Source organism: Myotis nattereri (genome assembly GCF_964212035.1).
Source record: "Myotis nattereri genome assembly, chromosome: 11".
Lineage (NCBI taxonomy): Eukaryota > Metazoa > Chordata > Mammalia > Chiroptera > Vespertilionidae > Myotis > Myotis nattereri.
In genome coordinates, this window is record NC_138086.1 from 8,948,592 (window position 1) to 8,971,091 (window position 22,500).

General features: G+C 36.1%; 1 protein-coding gene across 2 annotated transcripts in view; it reads left to right on the forward strand.

The window, feature by feature from the left end:
• FOXP2 (forkhead box P2) overlaps positions 1–22,500 on the forward strand; it is a 689,501-nt gene that overhangs the window by 661,040 nt on the left and 5,961 nt on the right. For both annotated transcript variants that reach the window (XM_081102058.1, XM_081102059.1), the window contains one exon: positions 560–723. In XM_081102058.1, the coding sequence (XP_080958184.1) occupies positions 560–723 (164 nt within the window). The remainder of the gene's footprint in view (positions 1–559; positions 724–22,500) is intronic.

Consider the following 22,500-nt stretch of genomic DNA (forward strand, 5'->3'; position numbering starts at 1 on the left):
GGCAAAATCTGGAATACTCGGTTTTCCTGCAAATGCTAGATTGATAGAAGCTTTTGCAAATGCATGTGGCTATGCATTAATATTTATCCAGGCTGTCATAAATGATTTCACATCATAGTGTTGGGGAACATGGTGCTTGTGGCAAAAACTTTAAAGTTTAATTATAATATATAATTTTTGTGCAGAGGAGGCAAATGCCAGGACTTCTTTATTTTGAGTTAAGTTCTGGTCATTTTTAAAAAGCCGAGCAACTGCTTATATTATCTCAGAGTTTCTCGCTACAAGTGAGGCTACAGCATTTCATTATGTGGAAGGCTAGCACATGAGTAAAAAAGTTTTCTGGGGGAAGTATTCCTCCATATTTTCACATCACAGTTCATTTTCTTGGTATCTCTGCCACAAGTTGCCCATTAGAAATCTTTGTCCTTCCGTGCGTTTTATTTACATGCTTCTAAAACATCCACACCATGATTCAAACCCATTAAAAGAATGTTTATGTTTTAAAAAATATTTTAAGGAGCATTACACAAGCTGTTTTCCACCCTCTTCATGTCACTAGGCTGCGTTGGCAGAGAGCAGTTTGCCGTTGCTCAGTAACCCCGGCCTGATCAATAACGCATCCAGCGGCCTCCTGCAGGCTGTCCACGAGGATCTCAACGGCTCCCTGGACCACATGGACAGCAACGGGAACAGCAGTCCGGGCTGCTCGCCTCAGCCACACATGTAAGTGTGGTTAGCAGACTCCATAAAAGGAAGAGCTTATATTCACAGGCTCCTAAAATTGAGTATTCTTCTGAAGATTCGAATGATGTATAAGTAAAAAGTACAAGTTTAAGTGGAGTTAAATTGCACCATGTTCATGATGTGAATATGTGTATCCAAATCAAATTTAAGAATCTTTAGAATCTCTCCAATGTCCCATAATTATTGTAGTAACAGTTCTCTACAAATTCTTAATACAACGAACATTCTCTGGGATGTAAAGCAGTGCCTAAGATGACTCTATATCTTATGGATCATTATCACAGTTTGGTTTGCATGGTGCAGTAAGAATATTTATGATGGAGCAAGTTGGCATAATTTTTACTACTATTGCAGGTCTCTAAGCCATTTATGAACTGTAGTCACGATATTGCCCATTTTTATAAACCATAAAATGCAAAGTTTAACTGTTACCCACAGTTTACATAGAAACCAGTAAAGTGTAACTTTTTGCCTGTCATATTAATCAGTGTAATTACATATTCAACTTTAATTACTGGTGCGTCTGTATTGGCAAGGTTTATACGTTATATTTTATGCAAGACTACGATTCCTATTAATATTTAGCAGCTAACTATATCATTAATTACTCTAAAATCTTTCCCCTACCATCCTTTTAATGGAGCTGAGAGAGTAGATGTATTAAAAATTGATGTTTTGTGAATTTCAGAAATGTGTATAATACTCTAAGAAATGCCTGGGCTTATTCAATAGGCCAACCATATCAGTTTCTTGTTTACTAAAACGTACAGACTATGGGAGAACCTAGAATTCAGGGGGGAAAAAATCAGAATCTGAAAAATATATATATATATATATATATATATATATATATTATATATATAATATATATACACACACACATATATATGTATATGTGTGTGTGTGTATATATTATATATATACCTTCCAGTTGTTATATTGTGTACTTCCTAAAGTTAAATGTTATATGCTTCCAATTTTAAATTGAGGTAAGTTTATTACTTTCTTTCATTTTTATATTTTCTCCACCTATGTTTGAATTATCTAGTCAAAGATCTGAAAGAGAAATGTGATCTTTATATGTGTCTAGTTTCACAGGATTTTATTTTGTTGACTTTTAAAACATCTTATTCTACTTGACATATTAATGTCTTTCAGATCATGTACCTAATTGCTTTATAGCACTTTGATTCTATCACCTTTTTGAAAAACACACTGTGAACATTAATGTGTTTCATCAGGTTCGAAACCATGACTTTTTCAAAATGGAAAAATTTGTCTTTTGGAAGTGTCTTTAGATGTATTAAATAATACAAAAGCAGTAATAAAACTCGAAGAAGCAAGAACATGAATATATGCTCTTGAGAATAGCAGTACAGTAAAATAAGGAAAGTGAGCAATCAGACAAAAGTTTTCCATTCCTGCTTTATCCTGGAGCCAGGCGGAGGGTAGCTGCATGCCTTTTACTTTCAGCAGTTCTCCTGAGTATGCTAATGTTAAAACAATACAATTTTAAAGAGCAAACAGGAGTTAGAGCCTGTTTTCCCCCATTAAGAAAAGACCTAGTTTAGAGAAATGACATTCATAATAAAAGTATTTAAGCTGTTGATACAACTCCTTGTTGCTAGGATGCAGTAGATAGTTGTTATAGACCATATATAGAGAACATGTAGAGAAGTATTTTTAGTGTGATGTTATTAAAATTAAAAATAATGATGCAATAAAATAGTTTATCAAACATTATCTTTTTAGAACTTAAGATAATATTAGGCTAAATTATGGCATTTTAAGGGTTGTAATATTCCTCATTTGGTAATTATTATTTTAGGTTCTTCATTTTATTAGGTTAGCTACAGTTTTATTGTGGAATATGTCAGAAAAGAAAATATTATGTTTAAAATGATATGTAAAAATTGTATATATAATGCCTAATTTCCTGCCACTATGGCTTTATAAAATTAAAATGTTCATTTAACAAACTGTACATTTTATGCAATATATGAATTTTTTATGTATTTTTCTTCGACAGATAAAAAGAAAGTTCCCCTCAGCTTATTAAAAATCTATTTCAGAAAAGAGAAAAATTAGAGGAAGGCCAAATCTTGTCTTTTTCTAATTTATATAAATTATAATCAAACTTTTAATTATCATGCAAAACATTGAATTACATTCATTTTTTCATCAGTTTCTGCTGTTATTAACTTTTTGTATATAAGATGTCAAATATTGTTGATAGAATTTCATTTCAGTATTTTGTATTTTCATCTTTATAGAGTATTTAGAAACTTTCACTTAAAGAATGTTAGACATTTTATGTACATTATAAGCCAAGGAAAAATATTATCTAATTCTCTCAATCAAAATTTGGCTGCATATAATTGAATGCACTTCCAAGTACTTTGAAAATTAAACACAAATGGAAGAATTTTTATGAACCATTTAAAAAGCATGCTTATGTGTCCTGAAATGAAGTCATGGTACTTGTTGTTGTTTTGGAGGGGATAGTTATGCGGATGCAATTAGAAACTAGACCTGGAAAAGTCTGGTGGTATCAGTAGTACAGATTACAGGGGTTCCAATCCCAGAGCTACCATTTAATAGCTGAATAGGATTCATTTTTCCCTTAGTTCTCTCAGCTGAAAATGAGGTTAGCAATAATACCTACCTCTCAGAATACTTGCAGATGAAATGAGTGCCTGAAGCATAATAATTGTTCTGTGTGTCCCTCATTGTGCTGTGTACACATTTACTGGTTTATATTACCTCTTGTAATACCCAATTGTTATTGTAAATGAGACTATAAACAATATTAAAATATTTCCCATTTTAATGGCACTTCATAAGCATGCGGTAAGTTTACTAGACAATCACTTTTCTTTTCCTCCCACATCTTCTTATAATTCATGAAGTAAGGTATATGAAGTTTAAACAATATGAGGCCTGGCTTCATGGTAGGCATCAGCTAGAGTCAGCAGGATAAGAAATTTTATTTTTATTTTTTTAAAAAAATATATTTTATTGATTTTTTACAGAGAGGAAGGGAGAAGGATAGAGAGTTAGAATCATCGATGAGAGAGAAACATCGATCAGCTGCCTCCTGCACATCCCCTATTGGGGATGTGCCCGCAACCAAGGTACATGCCTTTGACCAGAATCAAACCTGGGACCCGTGAGTCCACAGGCTAACGCTCTATCCACTGAGCCAAACAGGTTAGGGCAGGATGAGAAATTTTTTATATAAAATGGTGTGATCTAAAGTTGTACACAATTAACAATTCAAAAAGGGAGAATAATATCAACCCAGAACAGGAACTTGTGATATGTGCCTAGAAAACATTGATTATTAGTTTTGATAGGAATTTAGAGTATTAAAAGTAAAGTAGAATTTAGAATATATGAAGTGGGACTAGACTGTGGAATGTCTTAAATATCGAGCCATGGGTTTTATTTTACCCAGTATGGAGCCTGTGAATGTTATGAGCTTGAGCTTCACAGTATGGGAGCTGTGTTTAGGCAAAGTAATCTGAAAGTGTACTGAATGAACTGTGACTGAATGAAGCTCATGTATAGTAGGATATGCTGGAGTTGAGAAAGATGGAAACAGAAGTAATTCGTGTAATATGTAGTATCTGACTTAAGTACAAGACTGGCTGGCTATGAAGAGCAGGAACTGATACAAGAAGCGCTGTAAAGAGAAATACTACAACAAGACAACCAATGGAATGCTGAGGACAAAGAAGAAAATTGGGAGAGGTCATAGAAACTTTAAAAGCTCAAAAGAACAAGAATGGACACAGGAGGAGAGGTTCAAGAGGGAAAATGATGAGTTTAGCATTTATTTGCTGAATCCAAGAACTAAATGTCCTTAAGATTCAGGACAAAACAAAACTGAAACTTTTATTTTAGTCTTCCCATTCAACTCCAAAATGGCAAAATCCTATATGGTAAAATATAGAAGGATTCCTGAGATTGTTGGAGATGTTTTGAAACTTTAGAAGAGCAGAATAGCTATGGATTAGTGCTTCTTACATGTTATTTTTGGAAAACAAGAGATACCACATTAGCATCCATATTATTCATTTTGATGCTCCACATTTAAAACTTTCCCTCCACTCCAACTTCTACTCTTGTAATGCCCCTAACAAAGGCTTTTTTAAAAAATATATTTTATTGGTTTTTTACAGAGAGAAAGGGAGAGGGATAGAGAATTAGAAACACCGAAAAATGAGAAACATCGATCAGCTGCCTCCTGCACACCCCCAACTGGGGATGTGCCCGCAACCAAGGCACATGCCCTTGACTGGAATCAAACCTGGGACCCTTGAGTCGCAGGCCGATGCTCTATCCACTGAGCCAAACCTATTAGGGCCCTAACAAAGGCTTTTGCCAAACTAGTACATTTGTTTTGCCTTAACTATTTAATAGCTTTCTGCTCTTTTCTTTTTTGCTTTTCATCTTCTTTCCCTCACCTACATTCCATCTTTCCTTCAGGGCCTAGACCTATTTTCCCAGGTAAGTTTGCTGTCAGAACCCACACTCTCCTCCTCTTCTGAAGAGCTTATTCCTGGAACTAGCCGTGTGCATGAGAGCATGTCTCTGTGTGTGCATGTGTGGGTGATCATTTTGTACATCCCCCTAACTTAAGGACAGAGATGATATTTTAGAGAAATTATAGTATATAAATGCCTAACACCTCATAGAACACAAACTAAGCATTCAATAGCCATCTGATAGTGATTAGGAAGAATTAAGTGGGAGGTGACAGTTTAGCTTGAAATGGGTCAACTTCACAAAGAAATACAAGAGTAAAATCCAAGATTGTCTTAGACCTCTGAAGAAGGAAGAACAAGAGATTTTAGGAAGAAGGGATAAGTAAATGCAGTGTTCATCTTTACAAGAGAGCAAAGAGATCTTTCTAAATATTGGTAGAGTACACTTTTTAAATTTTATTTTAATTAGTTGATATATTTTATAGCTATCCTAATTTATGTGACTAGAAAGAGGCTGGCCCTTTCATCTCATTTATGATTATCCTCCCAGCACTCATTAAATTTTATTTATCTTATTAAAGGTGAATTGAAAAAGAAATAAATATACTGGGATCAATGCAGTATAAACTAGATGAATGCTAAGTGGATTTTAGCAAGAAGCAGGACAGGTTGAAGCCAGGTGGGATAATATAGATTCTAAATAGATTTTTGAAACTTATTTGACCCTTTTTAATCAATATATTTTTAAAATCTTGAGTTTCTACTGCTATTGAAAGAGTTCTAGAGCCATCATGGTCTGAACAAATACTTCCTTAAGAGTCTGAGCTGAGTATCATTACAATTTATAATACTCTTCCTTTATGCACTTCAGTGCCAATACACCTGATTGCCTGACTTTTCAGAGTTCTATAGAATATAGATAAAATTACTTTAGATTTCTATTTTATATTGATGTTTGCCTCTTAAAAGGACCACTTACAGAATTAGGATTGATGATGTGTTCAGGCAGAAATAATTTAAGTGTATTCTCTTTTCCCATATGTTCGACTTAAATGAATGAAAAGAGAAGAAAGACCTGGAAGGTGAACTCCTACTGGCAGAATCAATCCATTTCCTGTCTCTTTCCAAACCTGAGGCAAAAAGAGAAATTTAATGATGTACCCACCATATTTAGTTCAACTCAGTTGTTTCTTTCTTATTAAGCAATTGTTTCTCCCCACTCTCAATAAGCTGGTTCAGGTTTGCCTATTTTTCTTTTGTAAAAATGTTAAACACGATTCCCATTTCTTTTTATTTTCAAATTCTGTGTCTAGAGATCAAAATGAGTGTTCTTCCTGAGCTGGTTTTGTATTGAAGGCTTTATACACAAAGCCTTCCCTCGTCATGTTCTTCTCCTTTCTGAGGATTAGAGTCTCCTCCTGTTGAGTTTTCAGATGAATTCTTGTTTCATGCCTGAATCCTCTTAGCCTCTATAACATTTCAAAGTTACACTTGCTAATATTCTATATTAGTCGGTGATTATTATTTCCCCTCTCTCTCAAGCAAATATTTGAAGCTTGAGAGTTAATGATCTTCTATGTAGATTCAGATGTTAATATGGTTCATATAAGACTAGAAAACACATTTTTTTGTGTCCTTAGCAGCCAAAAATGTAGGGTAAGAAAGTCAAAAGGCTCAGGCATCACATGAAATTAGTAGTGCAGTATTATTTCAAGACTGCAATGGAGATTCATCTTTTTGATTAACATGTTGAACACATGACCCAGAACTTTCTGTACATCGCATGTCCCAGTCATCTTTCCAGCATCCTCTGCCTCTTGAGAACATCAGTTGTTGTTATCATTCCAATAAGAAACTTCAGTCTCTCCTGGCAATAATACTTTGCAACCAAAGGCATCTAAAAGGGACTTTTAGACTCCCACTTTGTAAAACGGTATTGAAAATCTAATACACATTGTGAACTGTCGTGAAACATAATGAAAATATTCAAGTATATAATATTACCTTTCTTCTATTCTCTTTGGCTGCCTCAAAATTTAAATTGCTATTTGTAGACGCATGTACAATTGAAAACCCTACACCTTTGGTTGGTGATATTTTATATTAAATCCCTACAGATCTTAGATCTCACTCTCTGTGGACAAAAGCATTTGAAATTGTCTCTGTATTTCAGAGGAAAGCAGTTGAAAGTGACTGACAACTTGAGCGAGTGGAATGCTCTCTCTCATTGCCTAAATGCCTATTAAACCTGCACTATTTTTGCTGATATTTGGATCATTAAGATGCATTAGGAAGCTCTAAACATAAACACGTATTATGTTTTTATAGATTTTTCTAATTCACAACTTGTCACAATTTTTCTATCTCACCTTTTTTTCCTACAATTCTGGGCCTCATGATTTTTGTTCTGACTTAATTCCATTTTTATTTAATCTCTAAACATTTTCATTAACTTTGCTAGTTAGCTTTGAGTGTAGAGCGTAGAGAACTTATGACTATGCGAGCTCTTTATCATCTTATCTTTTTTAGGTGCTACAAGTGTGGCTCCATAGCTGCGGTTCTTTTTTACATTATCCCAATCCCCATATGTGGCACCTACAACTCATTCTAGTTCCTCTTAATAAAAAAGATCCTCCCAGAGTTGCAGTGCCTTCAGCTGAAAAGTGTTATATCCCCACCATGCCAATTGGGGAAATGTGTGGGTTCCTGTAGGGTCTTAAAGGATTTTTCTGGAACGGTACAAATGATATCTGACATCCGTGATCTGAATCCCCACAATTTAGGCAAAGTGGGTCAGAAAACTTTTAGCTGACAGCATTGGAGCTCACTGCTTCTGTTTGCTATGTAAGGAGGATACGTTGTTAGAGGTACATCTTCATCTGCAGTAACACTAGTTGAGCCTCAGCAATGTTCTTTCCATAGGGGTCAAAGAACCCTTGAGTGAATTGTTGAAAAATGAATATTGCTACTCAGTATTAATTTTTTCTATGTCTAGTAGCAGGGGAAATGGGAGGTTTTTACATACCTATATGATATTTTAACTTCAGCTTTTGGCATATGGCTTGGGAAGTAGATGTGTAATTGTTAAGAAAAGGCATTTTATAACCTAAGATGTTTATTATATAAAGTTGACTATTATTTTAGAATATTACTTAATATAAAGGTAATTTACATAAGATGTTATATTTTAATAAATGTTAAAAGCACTGCATTTTGACTACTTTGGTGGAATTTAAAATTGATGAGTCACATAAGTAACACAGTATACTTGAATACTTTGGCACCAATAAACACAGTTTAAAAACTTTATCTCAGGGTTCCTATTTCTAGCAGCAGTTTCTCTCATTAGGAAAGAATGAAATAATTTATATAAACAGTAGATGACCAAAAAGTTTAGTATAACTAGTGGAAATGAGACAGACCTAATGATATGAACCCTATGTAATCCTGGTGGAGACAGTCTCTGTAGAAATACCCAGGAGACAGCTGCACCAAGAACCAGCAGTTTAGGGGCCACATTTCCTCAGGGCAATTTGGCAAAGGGAAATAGACAACTGTCCAGAAACATGGTTGATCCACTTGGGGGAGGGAGGTGGAGGGTAGCCACAGCCATAGGGTCTAATCAGAGGGCTTTGAGGTCAAGGTCAAATTCTTCAGGGAGTCAGAACCCAAATTATCAAAGAGGGAATTAGAGAGAAGCAGGACATATATTTTGTGCATCCATATACTCATCCTGACATTTCTGACAAGCTTAGTTCAAGAACAAGCAAAAATACAATTTTTAGATGAATGGATCAAAGGGCTTTTGGAGAGCAGCAAAACTGACTTAATGCCCAAGTGTCAAGATATAATTTAGTTTTCTTTTATTTCTCTGGCCAACAGGTTAGTAATATAGAGTTACTTGTATCCATAGCTAAATGTTTGTTGAAAGTTTGTTGCAAGGCACAAGAATGGCACCAATGGTATCTTAACAGGAAACTGTTTTGATTCTGAGATTAGGCATAATTTATTTGTACTCATCAATAATCAAATAAGTTACATCTATATTTTTATTACAGCCTTTTGGGTCACAGCTATCACTTCTATAAATCAAATAGAATGGGAAGCCCAGCTGATTTAGCTCAGTGATTGAGCATTGACCAATGAACCAGGAGGTCAAGGTTCCATTCTTGGTCAAGGTACGTGCCTGGATTGCAGGCTCGGTCCCCAGTAGGTACAGCAGGCAGCCGATCAATGATTCTCTCTCATCATCAATGTTTCTATCTCTCTCCCCCTCTCCCTTCCTCTCTGAAATTAATAAAAATACATATTTTTGTAAAAAAAGAATGGGAAATCTGAAATAATTTTATGTTTTTAAATTAGCACCGCTGCAAAATTATCTGAAATCATTTGTAAGTGAGCCTTCAAATCTTGTACAATTCAGTTTCTTTACAGAATGTTGTATAAATTTGAGTAACTATCAAATGCTGAAGGTGGGGGAAGAAATCTTAGATAAATTTATATATTTTATATATCTGTTGGTGGCAAAAATGGCACCAATTGGACCTCAGTTCAGCAGCCTTGGTACTTCAGTTCTGGCTAAGAAAGTATTCAGAGCCAAGATTCAAACTATAAAACAAAGTTTATTTAGAAAGCCACAGAGGTAGAATAATTGAGCTGTGGAAGAAGTGAGCCAGCTGAGCTGTGTGAGCTCAGGGAGCAAGTCACAGAGGCAAAAAAAGGACCCGAGCAGCTGAACAGAAAAAGAGAGGCAAGGAAATGCACCTGGGGAGCCGGGCAGGGAATGATGCTGGTGTGTTCCATAGGGAGAGCCAGCCTGGGGCCTCCAAATTTAGGGCTTTTAAAAGTAGGGGTTTGAGCCCTGACTGGTTTGGCTCAGTGGATAGAGCGTCGGCCTGGGGACTGAAGGGTCCCGGGTTCGATTCCAGTCAAGGGCATGTACCTTGGTTGTGGGAACATCCCCAGTAGGGGGTGTGCAGGAGGCAGCTGATCAATGTTTCTCTCTCATCGATGTTTCTAACTCTCTCCTTTCCTCTCTGTAAAAAATCAATAATATGTATATATATATATATATATATATATATATATATATATATATGGGTTTGAGGGAGGTTCTAAGGAAAGATCTCAATAGAATAGTCATGGCCTTTCCAGGTGAGTCCTTCGAGGGTCTTGGTGTCTACTGATTGGGTCAGTACCAGGGCAGGGGGGCATTAGTCAGTGCAGCTGATCCTGGGCCATGGCTCAGGCTTCGCTTGTCTGGTTTTGCTGCTTTTCTGAACCTGGAGCTGAAACACAGCCGAGGCCTAGATGTTATCCCCAGGGGTTAATGCCTACGGGAGGGGTGCAAGCGCCTTGCATGGGAGTCTCCTGAGACCACTCTTCAGCCTCTTGTTCCTCCTCCAAGGGGATCTACTGCATGACTAGCAACAGGCCAGGGGAGGAAAGGTCAGGGCAGAGTCCACGCCGAAAGACAAGCAATATAAAAGGTCAGGGGGTTCAAACGGCATGACCAGAGAGAGCTCGGGGAGGAAAGGTTACCCTGGGGGTGAGGTCCTTGTTTTCCCAGTGCTGCCTGCTGCTAGGCACCTGGAGCTTTCTGCCCTGGGGACTTTCTGCATCTGGCCCATCTTCCTTGCTCTACTCATGCCTGTCTAACTGACTACCACACATTCACTTCATAAAATTGTTTCCTTAACCTTAATCTACCTTTTTGTCATGTTTCTTAAACTTTATGTTATCTTTAAGTGGAACTTTGGAACTCAAGCTTGAAGTCAGATCTGTTAGGATATAAGATAGAATTGTGTGCCACATCCTTAATATTGGCAATTTATCTTAGAAGAGAACATTTTATTACAATTATCTGAAAATAATATTCCATTGCAATTAAACACTGACTGAATATTTAAAGAGAATTGAATAAGGGAGTAAAGAGATTTATTAAGTATATTAGGATTAAGGTTGTATGCTGATTTTAAGAAGAAACATTGAAATTTATTTGACTGTTTATCCTTAGCCAGAGTGAAAAGGATGGAAAATTTAGTAGGGCATTTTCTAATTATAGTTGGAAGAAAGCAAATTATACAGGTATATATGGAATTGAGATATCATTTGTTCACTCCAATTTTTCTATCCCCTTTTAAAAATGGTGGCATATTTCTGGGAGGAGAAATATTTACCTTTTCATCAAGAGATAAGCACAATTTTTATCTGTTGAACTGGAGTGGTGTTTCTGATTACTATCCTAATGACAGCTATATACAAACTATTGGCAGCTATATACAAACTGTTGCAAATCAAAATGAAGGTCAATTCACTCGACACTAGAATTTTTGTGGTAAATGTTATTTTAATTTACAAAAGTGAAAACAATCTTAAAAAAATAATAAATTGGAAAGCCATTGAACCATACAAGTAAAGATCTGTTTTATAATTTCTTAATTGATATATTAATCCTAGTTATTTTTAAATATATGGCCTTCTTATTCATTTCTATAAGAGAATTAAATATTTCTCTAATGTGTGATTAAATTTAAAATATAAAATCTAGAATTTAGTGTAAGAAATCAGGATTTGTTAAAAAAGAATAAACAGCTTATGTAAAATTAAGTAAATAATTTCTTTAGCCTAAGATTAAGTCATTTTAAAAAGTACTAACAAAATGTTTTCTTTTAAAAGTAACTTTTTCCATTTATAACTGTAGTTTCATGTCTTAGCTTATTTCTGTGATATGTTAAACTAAAATACCCCTTCAAAATTAAAAATGTTTAAGCATAAATTGTTTCTCATTTCAACCTGCCTTTATAAAAATGAACATAACAAAACTTGCAATTTTTATAAATCTACCAATAAATTACAAATATAATTATATCATTTTGTGTTTAAATACTAGAAGGAGAGGGGGGTGATTAGAGAGCAACCAAAGGAGTTGTATGCATGCATATTAGTGTAACCAATGGACACAGACACTGGGGTGGTGGGGGCTGGGCTTGGCCCTGGTGAGAATAGCTTGGGGGGAGGGGAAGGGTTAAGCAGGGGAAAAAAAGACATATGTAAAACTTGAGACAATAAATAAATTTTTTGAAATGTATGCAAATGCAAATGAAATTGATAAAGTGCTAATCATATGCTTTGATTTTTAAATGCTTACATACTAGTTACCATTATTTATTCAACAACTCTGTGGCAAGTACTACCATAAATAGATACTGTAGAGAGTTAAAAGAAAAAACTCTGAGTAGTTCCTTTTAATTAGAAAAATTTGATGCTATTTTGTGAAATAGTCAAAACGTATGGAAATCAATGGACAGCATTAGCCTATAGCAATACTCAGTGTATTCTCATATTTTTAAATGTCATTGACCAACAAGTAGAACATACAAATAAGAGATAAAGATGAATTCATATGATTTTAAACATCTTCTTTTAGAGTTAACCAATATACCCCATGTAAGTTAAAGGTATTGAAACTACAATTAGTAGAAGTAAGGATCAAGAAACTTTAAAACCAAGGACTTCAACAGATCTGTAATGAGTGGGAAGTAGATACATGGTTTTTCAATAGATTTAATATGTTTCTAAAAGTACTATATGTATAAGTTCATTTACTGGATAAAGATTGTTATATTGGGTTAAATAAAATTTGTTTCCATAGTAAAATTGAAGCATCAGCACCTCCTGCAGTTTCTGAGGACAGGATTTTTAGTCTTATCCAATGAGTAATGTGATATCCTTCAAGTGTGCTAGGGCAGGGAAAAGGCGAAAAAATGTTCTATTAAATTTTTTAAAAGATATCTTTATAAAAGGATGTTTATTACTCTTTTCCAGTGGCACACTATGTTAAATGTATTCAATTTTCTCAAATAACTAGGGTTATCTGAAGACAAGGTAGAAAGGCTCTCCTATAATGAGTAACCACATAAAAACAATTGTAATCTAGTCTTACATTTAGTCTTGACTTGTCAATATTTGTTTAAATTGACTTTACATTGCCTAAAGTTGACCATATTATACTTATGAACCATTAATTGTAAGCTTTTCCTTATAGCACTTGTTGATATTTGTCATAACATTTAAGACACAATTTTTATCGTTAGTTTCATGGTATTACGCAATATTGTATTTCTGGAAAGTCAATAAAATTTTCATTGTGCCACTGGGTTTCTAATAAATGATGACACTATATAAATAAATTATTACATTTGATGACATCTAAATCAGAAACACTGCTGTGGCTTTATGGTTTAATGTCTATTGACTTAAATTACTTTTTAACATCTCAGATTAAGAGAACTTTATCCCTAGTGTTTCTTATTCTAAAGAAAAATAGTATCAAGGAGAAAATGAAGACAATTGGCATTCCTCTAGAAAATATACTGTGACCACAATCTAAAAAAGATAAACTTGCCCATTATAATTTGACTCTTTGCCTTAGGACGTAGGCAGGCATCAAGAGTTCTTCTGCCTTGGGTGATTTGGGTACTTATAAAGTACACAAGCGAAGATGCAACACAGTTGTTTTTGAGTCAGCAAATCAGTTTGTTAATGCAGCCAGTCCTCTGTTGGTGTTGCGCTTTATGCTATTGCTGAAGATGGGCTGTAAGACCAAAGATTAAACTACAGTGTAACCATCAACTACCACTCTGCATTTCCTTCTAGTAAAGGCTTGGCAGACGGAGTGGGGGAGAGATGAGTTCCACTCATTTAAGTTAAATAAACATTTTTTGAGCACCTACTATGTGCAGCATACTCTGCTGGGGACTGTAGATAATCTGTAGCTACAGGAGGTGTAAGTATGATAAAGGGCTGGATAGGTGTATAAGTAGAGACACCAAGTAAAGGAATGAAGAGGTTTGTAACCAAATTGTGAATTCAGAGACTTAAGGATGCACATGAGCAACAGGAATCAGAAAAGTGTTTATGGAGGATGTACCGTTGAGTTGGGATTCACAAGAAATAGACTTTTAGGTGGAACTTTATGAAATTATTGACATTTAACTGTTTTTGCTTGCAAAATAGCAATCATATTTTTCAACTTAAGATTAAGCAGAGGTAAGTAATGAGTATACATTTTAAAAATTCACCAATTATTTGGGTATTATGAGCAAGACCCTCAAGGGTATATATCCTACTTTTAAAATGGCTTACCTCTTTTCTTTTTTGTTAATCAAATCTACTGGAAATGCAAGAAAGATTTTTTCCACTATATTTAATTTTAATATATGTGGTTTTTTTAAATGATATAAATTAAAAATAATAAAATTAAAAATAATTTTTTTCAGAGATCAAGTCTTTATGCATGCAGCCATGGCTACTACAATACAAGCATATTAATCACAATGAGGACTATAGATAGATTTATTTTAATATCTTTCCATCTTTCACTTTCTAATACCCAAATGTTTTATATTTGCTTCCCCTCCTCATTGAGCAATTAAAACAAATATAAAGATTTATCAAAATAGCATATATTATGAAAAGTCATTATCTATTTTAATTTTTATAATTTTTAAGTACGTTTTTATTGATTTTAAAGAGAGGAAGGGAAAGGAATAGAGAGACCGAAACATAGATGAGAGAGAAACAATGATTGGCTGCCTCCTGTGCACCCCCTACCCAGCACATGTACCCTGACTGGGAATCGAACTGATGACCTCATGATTCATGGGTCAGTGCTCAACCACTGTGCCACACCAGCCAAGGCCAGAATGCACTTTTCCTCAACTCTGCATAATGAACGTTTTCATATATTTCAAAACCTACCCGAAGTGACAACCCCCTCCTTCATAGAGCAGTGACTAATGATGTTGCCAGAATTTATCTCACTTCTTTCATTGCACTTTGTCTACTGTGGTATGGGTCACATTCTGCCTATTAAACCGAAAAACTCTATGAAAACAGGAACCTATTTCCACATCAGATCCTAGCTTAGTGGTTTGCACATAATGTCTATTGAACTGATTTTATTTCACTTCTGATTTTGTTCATAATTAAAATTTTATCCTTCTAGAAGTTCTTTGATTTAAGTCGCTGACTGTATATCTCGATTTCAGAAAATAGCAACAGACTTTACATCCCTCCATCACTAAATACTTTCTATCCAATTATCTAAAGAAGTTCCAAATAGCTGTCTAATTCTCCCAGGTGTAAATTACATCAAATTAGGAGCTGGCTATGCCGTCTTTAAGCAGGAAATATAAATTACTGCTTTTCCGTAGTAAATAATTAGTGGATAAAAAGGAATAGTTGAATTATAAATCTTTAGTTTTAAGGGCAGAAAAATTGTTATACTGTTTGAAATAAATGTCTGGATTCTAGTTTGAAAGGCTATCCATTATTTGCCAAATGGATAATTTGCTTTAAAATTAAAGATGAAGTTATTTCCACACCCACTTTAAGGACTATGACATATTTTATCAGGTTTAGAAGAACTATTAACGTGACTATTAAGGGAAACATGTTTACCTTTTATATGTGCCCTTCTGTGCCAATATGTACTCTTCTGAAATAATACAGTTGCCTGGTATGTATTAGGTGCTCAATAAATAAATGAATGGCTGGGGAGATTATCCAATCCAAACTTCATAGACTCCTGCCTCAAGATACATTAAAACTAAGCCTACTGATTATCCTTTATTCAAGATCTCACAAATGAGACCAAAAAAAAAAAAAAAATCAGTAACTCCACTAGTTTTCTTTTTCTTCCTTGCTCATATTAAAAACAAACAAGCCTAGTAAGTCCTCAATGTTTCAAACGTTAACATCTGTTTTGCCTCTATAAACAATTGATTCTATTTTTTAAAGTAATTTCTACTTTACTTATTATGAGGGGTTCTACTAAGGACTGCAGTTTAAGCTGTAAAATGCTCACATGAGTGGGGGGAAATGGCATGATGAACACTTGAACCATTCAGCATAGGTCTTCTTTGATAGATGTTTAAACCCTCCTACCGTGCCTTATATATAGAAGGTACACAGTAAACTTTAAATTAATTATTGGCAAGAGAAGATAATGGTATTAAGTTACTGGCTTTTTCTGTCAAGTGAGATTGATGCTCTTTATGTCATTTACAGATACAAGGGACTTTACTCAATCCATACTATAAAGGAATGTTTGGCAGAAAAATGTATTATCTATCAGGCTTATATGCATACTAGAGGCCTGGTGCACAACATTCGTGCACTGGGGGCGAGGAGGGGGGGCGGTGTCCCTCAGCTTGGCCTGCACCCTTTCACAGTCCAGGAGCCCTCAGTCCAGGCCCTGAGCAGGCCTAAGCCATCAGTCAGACATCCTTAGTGCTGCCGCGAAGGTGGGACGCTGTGCTCACCAGCCATCAGCCTGGCTTGTGGCTGAGCAGTGATTCCCCTGTGGGAACACACTGACCACCAAGGGGCAGCTCTTGCTCTGACCGTCTGCTCCCTGGTGGTCAGTGTGCATCATAGCGGCTGGTCATTCTGCTGTTCAGTCAATTTGCATATTACCCTTTATTATATAGGATTGCTATGTCTTTTAAAATTTCCATTTTTTAGTCTACTTTGAGTTAATCTATTTAAGTTTTCTCCAACGTAAAATATATTATTTGACTGCATAAGCTTCATGTGTATAACAGATATGATATAGGCCTGGGCCATTCAATACATGTATGTTCATGATTTTAATGACAAGGTAATGATGAGGTCTGGCATTGATGGGTGAGGAAAGTCAGTGTAGGGACTCTTTACAGAGCATTTCAATGATGGCCATTCTACTTTGAAATGTACTTTGTTGCTTCAAAAGTGATCTGAGACATGACCTGGGCTTTTGTCTTAGTGTTTTTATTTTCCATAAATAATTCTTTGGGATAATTATGGTATTATGAGGAGTACATATATGTTTGTTTTATGATTTTCCCATTATAGTAATAAAAATCTCTTTTTGTGAGAAGGGCTACAATATTTTTAGAGCTAGTTAAACTCATACAATATTTAAAACTTAGTTCATGTATTTATACCATACCTTCTTCCATAAAGGATTTAGGGTTGTGATTATCATGACTGTCTCTACCATTTATTGATCACTTAGGACCCAGATACTGTTCCAGGTAGTTTGCATATGTAAATAATCATTTAATACTCATAACAACTGTTTAAAGTAGGCCCTTTATTATTCCTGCTTTTAGAGTAAAGAAAGAGTGACAGAGGCCTTAAGTAACTTCCCCCAGGCCACACAGCTAAGAGTAAAGGAGCCAGGATTCAAAACCAAGAATTTTATCCTCAAAGCCTGCTATATTCTTAAACAATGTATTAGCCACTTAACTGTGTGACTGAAGTGTATGAATAAGGTGTCTAAACTCTTCAGTATTATTTACACTACACTTACAAGTTAATAAAAATATTAAATACGTAAACTTTATTGTATTAAATCACATCCAGGTAATTAAAGTCTTTAGATTATTCTCCTAGAAAAGAGGATATACATAGGAAGAACTGGTGAGCACTCAGTAAAAAGGGAGTTTCTTTAAAGGGATTTCTCTCTTGAATTTAAATTGTCCGAGAGTTTTCTTTGGTGAAGGGGAGCATTTTTCCTCGAAGAAAATCTAATTATCCTTGTAACACATGGTACCTTGAAGAATTTGGAAAAATGAACACTGTAGAGATAGCCACTTTTTTTCCTGGAAATAAATTAGATGACCTTCATATTCCGTAATGGGGACAAGGAGGGAAAGACACTGCTAATGACCACAGAAGAGACTAATTTCTCATTCATCCTGCAACTCACCAAAGGCATGCTTTCTTTGTGTGTCGTTTCTTTGGAGTCGGTGTACAACGGGAAAAGGGAGAGCATGGAGCCCTTTGAGATTCAAAAATGAGAAACCTAATGTACATAGAGATAATCATGGTAGAATTTCATTTTTATTGAAAAGACTTTCACTTATTTATAGGCATGGGTAGTTAGGATGCTTAAACTTCTCTTCCTACTTTTTCTTTCTTTCTTAAACATTATTTTGATGTCAATCAGATGTTGAAACCTGAGCATTAATAATTATTGGCTTTGGTCTTAGCTTATTTTAGTAAAGAAATTTTATTTACACCTGTCCCAGGTCTGATACCTTGTTCACAAACTAATCTGATGGAGAGGATCCCAAGAATACTTAATTCCAGAGGAAATTTTTTTTTTTAATTACGGCAAATGAAATTAAAACTTGATTGCACATCATTTATTCAGTCAACATGTCCTTACTAGGTGCTTGCTATGTGTATAGCTCTCCTAATCTGTGACGTTCATAGTCTAGTTGGAAAGACACAGTCCAGCCACCATTAGAAAGTTCATTACAATACTCATGATTAAGGGGACACAGGAAAGCAGGAATAACAAGGCTCCAAAAAACAGTGTACTTTTCATACCACTTGGAAAGTCACTCATTTTCTTATCTATAGAATAGGAACATTGACTGAAATTATGTTTGATACAGTGTTAGATTCAAAGATTTCAAAGTATTGAGTATCAGGATGATCAAGAAAAAATGCTTTTGGTGTGTCAAAGTAGCAGATCAGCGCAAGCTGGACAGGCCAAACAAACCCCCCTCTAGAAGTAGATAAGATATAAGTTGGCCTGGCTCTTAAATGGCAGACAGGGTATGCATAGATGGTACAAAGACCAGAAGGGAATTCCACGTTCTGTGAACACACAGTGGGTTGAAGAAGGAAGCACAGACTAAGTCAGCATAAAATATCTCGGAATAGGAGCTGAACATGATGTTTTAAGGATGCTATTTTGAGTCTGGAATTCAAGTTACTCAGAAATACTGTTATACATGGGTAATTTGAGTTCTAGCTATTAAGAATGGCTGAAGGGTTCAGGTTTTAACTTAATCCTGTATCATCCCCTGTGTCTCACTTCAGACCTTCAGACGGATTTTTTTTTTTTTTTGCAAGGCAGTGAAATAATGAAATAAATAAATTTTGTGTATATTGAAATTCTCTGAGAATGCACCTGAACATACTTTATAGATATCCTTTTAAAAAATTATCTCTGTGTGTTTTAAAAATAAATTGTTATTCCTCTTATCCACCTTGAGACTTTCCCACAGAATATTTATGCAAATAAAATGCAGACAAGAAAGGTAAACACAAATGAATCAGAGACTCATAATATGGCAGTGTTCCAGTTGAGGGGACAATGGAAGTGAACAGGGGATTAGAAACCGAGTCAGAGTAAGGAGAACTCCTAGGTTCTCTCAGTGCCCTGAGAACATTAAGACACACCAACTGCGTGAGAGGTCAAATCTAAATTATAAGATGCCCAAACTAATGATAATTGGTTGGAGTGAAATCCCATAAAACAGTGGCAAGTATCTGTGTATATCTTGCCAGGTTCTTAATATCTGTTTTAAAATATTCAGCCATTTAACCTTGAAAGTTTTGATTATTCACGGGTCATGTATGAGACCTAATTAGGAAAACGGTGCTGTTATATTAACCTTAAGAGTTTATTCTAATTATTTTCATAACTTAGAGTTTTCCATTCTCTCAAATGTTCTGAGTCCCAGATTGAACCTGGAAAACCTAAAATTATAAAATTCAACTCATAATGATTATTAAATCAAAGTGTCATTTTTAAAAATAAGAGTCATTAAGTGCATATGAACTTTCACAAGTAACCATATTAGAAGATTTGATTTTCTATATATTAGAGAGTGCTTTGGGAAAATTAACATTAAACATTTAATAAATGTTTAAAATTCTGGACATGTCTACATGATACCATAATAACCAGTTGGTTCATCAGTCATTTTACTGAAACTGTTGGCTACTTCAGTGAAGCATTTAGTCAAAGTAGTTGAATTCAGTTGGTAGATATTTTAGTCAAAATAACTTCTTTTGTCTTTTAAAATGATCCTCAAAAACAGTTTTTATGATTTCAGGCTTTTACTATTCTGAAATCATCTGTGTACATACACACACGCACGCACACACACACACACAGACACCACCTGACCCCCCTGCTTACCGCTGTGGTATGTATTTTCCTAATTGTACCTTTTGAGTTTTCTAATTGACTGTGTAATCTTTAATTAGTTTATTCATCATGTAAAATAGTATCTACAAATTAGTCATACTCACATACTAGGTGTTTTACTTTTTAAATTTATAAACTATTCTTTAATCAGTAACAGTTTTTTGGAGGGGACTACCATTTTATTTAGTAACTGGAAGCCTGGTGCATGAATTCATACATGGGTGGGGTACAGCTGGCCTGCTCGAATGGGGGTGGGGGGGGGTACGATCAGGTGCGGGGCTGGCCAGGGGGAACGGCTGTGGGTGGTTGGCCAGCGGGCCCTACCCCCGGTTGAACTCCCAGCTGAACTCCTAGTTGAACTCCTGATCAAGGGGACAATTTACATATTAGCCTTTTATTATATAGGATTTCTCTTGCAGGACAATAAATAGTTTCTTGGAAATTAAAAACAACAGTGGTTTTCCTTACAATAATAGTACAGTGCTGTGAATTTAATGCAACTTTTTATACATGTAAAATTTAAGCACAATAAATTCTGTCTCATTAAATATCAATGACAAACCCTCTTCTTGAGTTTCTATTTGTATTGACTACAATAGAATTTCATGATTGATCCCACTGAGTGCAGTAATCTATAATAATTAAAGCATAATATCCTAATTAGACTGGACAGCTGAACGATCTCCCAGACGTCATTCTGGATGAAGCCGCGGCAGCAGGGACCTAGGCAGAGGCAGTTAGGGGTGATCAGGCAGGCAGGTGAGTGGTTAGGGGCAATGAGGCAGGCAGGCAGAGTGGTTAGGGGTGATCAGTCAGGCAGGAAAACAAGTATAGGCTAGGAGTCAGCAGTCCTGGATTGTGAGAGGGATGTCCGACTGCCCCCAAGGGGTCCCGAATTGCGAGAGGGTGCAGGCCGGGCTGAGGGACCCCCTTCCATGCACAAATTTCATGCACTGGGCCTCTAGTGATCTTATAAAGGCCACTTCCCATAGTCTCCAACCTTTGGGAGTAACTTATACTTAGAACTGAGAGCTTAGAGTTGATCATAGCTTGATATAGTGGAGACATTGGGGAAATTTCAGAATTCTTTGCCCATGCATGCAAAATATGAGAATAGTTAATAGGACCATCACCTTGAATTGGCTTTTTGAACGGTCTTTCTGCTATTTTTTTATAAACCCGAGTACTTCTCTGGAAGTAGTTAGACATGATCAGAACAAGGATGATGGGCCAGGTACAGAAAGTCACCAGGGTGGAAAGCTCTGGGTGCCTAGCGACTGGAAAAACTGGGGAAAAAAGGGATCATGCCCCCAGAGTAACCTTTCTTCCCTTAGCATATCATTGCTCACGGAGTTTAGACGCCCTGAGCTTTCATATAGCTGGTCATGCAGTTGAGACCCCCTGCCCGTTCATATCGCCGATCACGTGGTTTGGACTCTCCTCTGACCTTTTCCTCTCTGATGCTGCTGGACATGCAATAGACCCCCTTAGAGGAGGAAAAAGGCCAAAGAATGGCCTCATGTGACTCCCATGCAGGCCTTGGCGTGACCATTCCCGTAAGTATTGACCCCGAGGGAGAAGAACATTTAGGCCTCAGTTGTATTTCAGCGCCAGCCCCAGAAAAGCCGCAAAGCCAGGCAAGCGATGCCATGGCTGGCCTCAGGACCAGCTGCACTGACTAATGACCGCTGCCCTGGTGCCAACCAGTCAGTGTCCTGCCAGTGCAAATCCTGTTCTTTTACGGAGTCTCAAGGAAAGCATTTCAAGAGGGCCACGCTTGGGGGGCTGTAGAGTGATAAGATTCATTTGGGTGGAAATAGCAGGCTGTCCCCAGGTTCCCAGTGTCTCATCTCTGGCCATCCTGCTGTGGGAAACTCCAGTCTTGTATTCATAGGGCCAGATACAGGGCCACTGTCCGCAGATTCTGTGCCATATTGCATCCTAGTCCTTTAGAGTCTGCGAGGTCTGCTGCAGGCCCAGGCAGCTCCATATGGCTGCTATGAAATGTATGAAATGCATGAGCATATGGGGTGAGCAAATGTTGCTTAGTGAACGAGAGAGAGAGAGGGGGGGAGAGAGAGAGAGAGAGAGAGAGAGAGAGAGAGAGAGAGAGAGAGAGAGAATGTCTTTGTTAAGCAGGTTTGAGAAGGACCAAGGACTTCTTCAAACTAACCAATCAACTTCCCAAGCTTTTATGGGCTTTTGATGAGTCCAAGCCCTAACCAATCTATTGTTCACATTTCCCAGGGTTGTCTCTCTTATCCAAGC